Source organism: Glandiceps talaboti, chromosome 9 (assembly GCF_964340395.1).
Source record: "Glandiceps talaboti chromosome 9, keGlaTala1.1, whole genome shotgun sequence".
Classification (NCBI taxonomy): domain Eukaryota; kingdom Metazoa; phylum Hemichordata; class Enteropneusta; family Spengelidae; genus Glandiceps; species Glandiceps talaboti.
Window position 1 is genome coordinate 24,106,375 of NC_135557.1, and position 7,309 is coordinate 24,113,683.

The 7,309-nt window shown below is 32.4% G+C and overlaps 1 protein-coding gene across 2 annotated transcripts in view; it reads left to right on the forward strand.

Moving 5' to 3' along the window:
- The window catches only part of LOC144440272 (N(4)-(Beta-N-acetylglucosaminyl)-L-asparaginase-like), a 12,984-nt gene extending 6,201 nt beyond the window's left edge, over positions 1-6,783 (forward strand). For both annotated transcript variants that reach the window (XM_078129612.1, XM_078129611.1), the window contains exons 4-9: positions 278-356; positions 833-921; positions 1,386-1,401; positions 3,392-3,459; positions 4,177-4,281; positions 5,021-6,783. In XM_078129612.1, the coding sequence (XP_077985738.1) occupies positions 278-356; positions 833-921; positions 1,386-1,401; positions 3,392-3,459; positions 4,177-4,281; positions 5,021-5,167 (504 nt within the window). In that variant the 3' untranslated portion in view covers positions 5,168-6,783. The remainder of the gene's footprint in view (positions 1-277; positions 357-832; positions 922-1,385; positions 1,402-3,391; positions 3,460-4,176; positions 4,282-5,020) is intronic.
- The last annotated feature ends 526 nt before the right edge of the window (positions 6,784-7,309 follow it).

The following is a 7,309-nucleotide window of genomic DNA, read 5'->3' on the forward strand; positions in this document are numbered from 1 at the left end:
TTTTTGGCTTGATAAAGATTTGGCAACTATGATGTCATTTCCTGTAAGCATTTCCCAAAATTCCGTGCAGGTACCCCCAAATTGATAGTACACATTTAATTTAAGTGCAATATGTTAAAAAATTTCAAAGTTGTTGAAGAGGTGCTATTTTACATAAGTTGATAGCAGTTACAATATCTTCTAAAGGTAGGTATAAGTCAGACTTCACTAGCTGCAGCACTTAAATTGTAAATTTGTATTGGCTAATTGCTTCCTCGTGTTTTCTTGTCTCCAGTAGGTGTCATTACCTAGCCCACTTACTTCACATGATACAGTGTCACTCATAGTCCGTGATAACCATGGTAACCTAGCAGTTGGTATGTATGTTTCAACATTCACATTGGGAGTTAATCTTCATGATTTGTGAGATTTAGAAAAAAAAACCCAGACGATTTCTGATCAAACACAGAAATTATCAATATACTCAACAATTGTCAGTTGCAATGATGACATTAGTATATAAACAGATAGATAGATAGATAGATACATATACAGATAGGTAGAAGGATAGATAGAGACAGACATAGATGGATAGGTAGGTAAGTGTATATATATATATATATATATATATATATATATATATATATACATATATATATATATATATATATATATATATATATATATATATATACATACAAGTAGATAGACTGAAATCCATTAAGATGTTTTTTGTTGAGACCATTTACTTTATGTGTTTATGTTTATATAGTGTTACATTAATTTATATCGGTAAGCTGATGAAGGTTTTTTTTTTTATCTGAGCGACTTCTCTTTCATTTACATTGGGTAGGTGTATCAACCAGTGGTACTAAAAATAAACATCCAGGACGAGTTGGAGATTCATCTCTACCAGGGAGTGGTTTGTATGTTGACAATCAGGTAGGCATATAGTATGACAAATACTGTGATAAATTCAGTCAGGGTTGGTGATTCACCCCTCCTAGGGAGTGACCTGTATACTGACAACAATGTAGGCACATAGGATGACAAATACTGTGGTAGGTTAAGTCAGGGTAGGTGATTCATCCCTGGGAATGTCCTGTATAATGACAACAATGTAGGCACATAGGATGACAAATACTGTGATAGATTAAGTCAGGGTTGGTGATTCACCCATACTAGGGTGGGAACTGTATGCTGACAACAATGTAGGCATACAGGGTGACAATACTGTGATAGGTTAAGTTATAAGAAAAACAAATCTCTCGCATATGTCTATACCAAGGCCAACCAGATGCATTATGGGAGAATGTCATATTTATTTCTAATAGATGGATCAAATGTGTTACACAAAGTTAATTCTTATTTAACAAAACAAAACTTTCTCTGTTTATCATTTACAGTTGGGTGCTGCAGCTGGTAAGTATTATCTTACTTAGGCCAAATAATAGTGTGTAAGGTCTGCTATGACAGGATGGAACAGGGGTGGAACCGCACGACGTATCTTACAGTCTAGCCAAATAAAAAAATTGTGTGTTTCCGATAACCTGACCAACCCTAATTTAAGCTGTCGAAACTAAACATTTTTTAATCATTTGAAATAAAAAGATAAGAAATTCTTTGTCTTCTTGACCTTCATGCAAATTTGTTTTCTTTCCCTAGTGATGTAGGTACATATTTCATCAAACTATCGCAGAAGGGGTATTCTGACCGACATTTTTTTTGTGATTGAAACAATATTTTGAAAAATAAAAACAATTATAAAGGTAAAATAAAATAAAATAAAATCAAGAAGGTCAACCTATTCTCACACATACCCATAGTAATACACATGTACTGCATAGAGTGGAAGTTATAATGTCGATCAAGAAATCGAATAGGCATTATTTTTATGACACACTCGGTGGTACAATTATACTACAGGTACTAACTTTAAATTTAACCAATTTTAGCTGTTGTTATAATCAAAATAGATTTTATATTCAAACACAATTACTTTTTAGACTGGCTTTATATTGTATTAATTTCACAACCATTTGTTATTCAAACACTTAACTTTCAATTAGTTTACAGTGGTATGTCATTAGTTTACAGTGGCATGTCATTAGTTTACAGTGGTATGTCATTAGTTTACAGTGGTGTGTCATTAGTTTACAGTGGTGTGTCATTAGTTTACAGTGGTGTGTCATTAGTTTACAGTGGTGTGTCATTAGTTTACAGTGGCATGTCATTAGTTTACAGTGGTATGTCATTGGAGTACTTATTTCATTTCAATTAGTTTACAGTGGTATGTCATTAGTTTACAGTGGTGTGTCATTAGTTTACAGTGGTGTGTCATTAGTTTACAGTGGTGTGTCATTAGTTTACAGTGGCATGTCATTAGTTTACAGTGGTATGTCATTGGAGTACTTATTTCATTTCAATTAGTTTACAGTGGTATGTCATTAGTTTACAGTGGCATGTCATTAATTTACAGTGGTGTGTCATTAGTTTACAGTGGTATGTCATTGGAGTACACCAATTTCATTTCAATTAGTTTACAGTGGCATGTCATTGGAGTACACCAATTTCATTTCAATTAGTTTACAGTGGTATGTCATTAGTTTACAGTGGTATGTCATTAGTTTACAGTGGTGTGTCATTAGTTTACAGTGGTATGTCATTGGAGTACCAATTTCATTTCAATTGGTTTACAGTGGTATGTCATTAGTTTACAGTGGTATGTCATTGGAGTAATAATTTCATTTCAATTAGTTTACAGTGGTATGTCATTAGTTTACAGTGGTATGTCATTGGACTAATAATTTCATTTCAGTTTAGTTTACAGTGGTATATGTCATTAGTTTACAGTGGTGTGTCATTAGTTTACAGTGGTATGTCATTGGAGTACCAATTTCATTTTAATTAGTTTACAGTGGTATGTCATTAGTTTACAGTGGTATGTCATTGGACTAATACTTTCATTTCAATTAGTTTACAGTGGTATGTCATTAGTTTACAGTGGTATGTCATTGGACTAATAATTTCATTTCAATTAGTTTACAGTGGTATGTCATTAGTTTACAGTGGTATGTCATTGGACTAATACTTTCATTTCAATTAGTTTACAGTGGCATGTCATTAGCTTACAGTGGTATGTCATTGGACTAATACTTTCATTTCAATTAGTTTACAGTGGTATGTCATTAGTTTACAGTGGTATGTCATTGGACTAATAATTTCATTTCAATTAGTTTACAGTGGTATGTCATTAGTTTACAGTGGTATGTCATTGGACTAATAATTTCATTTCAATTAGTTTACAGTGGTATGTCATTAGTTTACAGTGGTATCTCATCAGGCTAATAATTTCATTTAAAAAGTGCACATTCTTTATATGCATGGCTTGTGTTTCTCTTCATTACCATAGCAACTGGTGATGGTGATGACATTATGAGGTTTTGTTGTAGTTACCAAGTTGTGCAATATCTGAAACAGGTAATACAACAGTTTTTTTTTTAAATTCAAGATTTCTTAGGACTTTTGTAAACATCATATATCCTGAAGAGTCATGATAATTTTTGTTCATGAAGTCTAAATTTATTTTATTTTATTTGACACCCAAAGGATGATAAATCCCATACTTGTACAAAAAGTCAACAAGTTGGTAACATTAACAATTTTGCCTTTTATATACATTTATAAATCTACACAGTCAGAATTTAATTCCATTTACTGTACACTTAGAGTAAGATCAGTAATAGATTGGTATTCTTCATCAGCTTTGCACTGTGAGGATTTTAATTTTTTTAAAGCTTTTTTTTTCATGATTTACCATTAGTTTTGATCTTTCACAACTTTTTATCATATAAATACTCTATATCGATTCCAATGCAATTCAATGGTGCATCAAACCAGTTCAATAATTGTCTGTATCACACCCCAGCAAACTTTGCCCAAATATGGCAAGTGGCACGCTCATCGATATCCATTCATTCAGTGTAAAGTATTTGAAAAATACCAATTCAATACTATAAATACCAATAGCTACCAATTATGCAGTTGCTATAGACTCAATGGCTCACTTGGGATATTGTGTAATCTGATGAACGAGATGAAAATGGTTAATTTTAAATTAACTCTAATACCACTACTTCTTAATTGTTGTTAGTGAACATTTAAAGAATGCATTGAATGTTGTCTATTCTCTTCCAGGGTCTTGATGTACAATCAGCTTGTGATCAAGTTATCAAAGATGTTATAGAGAGAGTTGGTCAAGATAAAATGTTTACAATTGGCCTCATCGCCATGGATACACAGGTTAGGGATTGTGCAAGATATGGTTCTTGATTTGTTATTGAATGGCTTCATTTTCTTTACATTCCTAGGAGAGGAAAGAGAATTTATAATGAAGCCCATCTTTTCGATTACAACCACAGATGTTTGTAAACGTAAATTGCTGAGTAGCCTGTTATTTTGTACTGACTAGCAGCCCTTATCTATTCAATCCTATGTGCTTATATTATGTACATGGATTGAATTCTCCCCAGGGAGTTGAGGAAGTATAAAGGGCCATTGTGCTGCCATTGATCAATGCCAGGGGTAATAATTGTGAGTGCCTTGAGCTCTCAGGAGGAAGGTGCATTATAAATTCACATTATTATCTACATCTCTGAGTATGTTAATACAATGCATTGCAGCTATACACAGTACAGTCAATCAATTATGTGATAGAGCAAGCATATTTATAGTCTATGACCAAAGTATTCTTCAGTACATTCATTAAGTCAGTAAAATATTGTAAGGAAAGGTTTATTTTACACAACCAGGGTTTCCATCACTTAAAAATGACAGTTTGCCATATTCCATGTGTGTGGGCCAGCATGTTATTCCATATTCCTTGTCTGTGGGCCAACATATCATGCCATATTCCTTGTCTGTGGGCCAACGCAACTAAACGTTATTATAATAATGCCTAATGTGGATATCTTAAGGAATATACAGTGTACTCACTGTGTGTGGGTAAGATTGTAAAGATTGCATTGTTGTACTGTTCTAGGGAAACCATGGAGCAGCAGGTACAGTTGTATCTAGTAAGAATAAAGAAACTTCCGAGGAATATTCCGGATTCCCATACGCTGTGTGGCATCAGGAGAAAATACCAACATCAACAATCTTTGTGAAGAGTCCTGTACAGCTGTCTTGATGACCTTTGAACTTGTCTTAAGCCACTTAGCTGATTGGTTAAAACTAAGCTGTTCACCATTGAACTTGTCTTAAGCCACTTAGCTGATTGGTTAAAACTAAGCTGTTCACCTTTGAACTTGTCTGAAGCCACTTAGCTGATTGGTTAAAACTAAGCTGTTCACCTTTGAACTTGTCTTAAGCCACTTAGCTGATTGGTTAAAACTAAGGTTGTCTGGAGAGGATTAGTTGATATGTTAAAACTAAGCAATTGTTAACCTTGATCCAACCAATCTGAGGATTTAAGAATTATGCAAATATAATTTCTTAGAGACAAATACTGAATGAAGTTACAAATACAAATTGCTATGTATAGTGCCAATTATTTAAAAGCTTATTTCAATTTTTTTTTTGAAATGACACAAATGTTACGTTTGAACTCAACCCTAGCGGCTGCTATATCCGTGTGTATATATGACTTTATCAACTTACGCAGAGACAGATTTGATTGGTTGAAATTATGCCTTTATAACCTTTGAACTTATTTAGAGAGTGTTCTACTAATTAGGTGAGATTATGGTAAAATGAACTATGACTTTATAAAGACATTCAGCTTGTTGGTTGAAATTATGGAAACATACACTTTAACCTTATAAAAACAATGAGCTGATTGGTTGAAATTATGCGAACATGAACTTTGACCTTAAAAAAACCAAAAGAGCTGATTGGTTGAAATTATGGGAACATGAACTTTGACCTTATAAAAACAGTGAGCTGATTGGTTGCAATCATGGGAGCATAAAGTTGACCTTATAAAAGCAGTGAGCTGATCGGTTGAAATTATGTAATAATGAAACTTGCATCCATCCATTATAACAATGTTGTGGTTATCAATCACACTTGCACTCACCAGTCATTGAGTTCTGTCAGTCATTTTAACCAGTATGTTGTTTTTACCTTTGTTCATTTGATTTTTTAGAAAAATCTTCTTTTTTTTATACTGTATGTGCAGCAGTTTTAAATATTTTAAAAATAGAAAAGAAACTGGAGAAAAATAAATGAAGTATAAATACAAATAAATGTCATAGATTTAGGAATGATGAAATGACGTGAAAAGAAAGACGTACACAAGTTGTTGGACGGAAATTGTACCAGTGGGCAATTATTTTATTGTGGAATCATATAGGAACATGTAAATATATAAATAAATAATAAGCATACATACTTATCTATGAATGAAAGTACTAACAAATTAGATAAATATGGTTCTAATAACTGGTATGATAAGTATGTGTACTTTATTATTCAACTTCAACAATTCAAAGAGAGGAGAAATGTAAACATTTAAATGAACTATCACATTTTCTATTAATTAAGGACATGTAAGAACAGAACCCTAATATAAACTCTTTACAGTCAGCTAGAATAAACGATTTCATTTGATAACTCATTGCTCTCATGACAATCGTTCATTCTAGAAGTCAAAAAATATGGAGTATAAACAACACAAAAGGTAGAATCCTAATTTAACAAATCACTACATAATATTTATTTTCTCGAAAAAAAACAACTATGTAGTGCACAATCTTATTCTACACATTGGACAAAACACTTCAACATCAATACAACTAATTTATATTCAGTGCAAAATTATTATAATAATTTTTTCATTTTACTGCATGGCTATTTTGTGGAATTCACAAATTTAGCAAAGAAGTGCTTGAAGTTGTTCTGTTACACCATAATTAATACATTAATGTACGTTAATTATGACCATTCATATATGAAGTCATCGTCGTTGAATTATATTTATCAGAATGTAAAGGTCATGTGACTGAAGTGGTGATTTGCACAGATACACATCTGTCTATGATATGGTGATAAAACTTTTAAATTGACATGTGAATGTGCTTTTATGTTATAACTTCTGTAAATGGTGCTCTTTTGTGTTGTGTGTGTGTGTGTATGTATGTATGTATGTATGTATGTGTATGTATGTATGTATGTATGTATGTGTATGTGTCTGTATATGTATGTATGTATGTATGTATGTATGTATGTACGCTTAGTATGTATGTATGTATGTATGTATGTATGTATGTACGCTTAGTATGTATGTATGTATGTATGTATGTATGTATGTATGTACGCTTAGTATGTATGT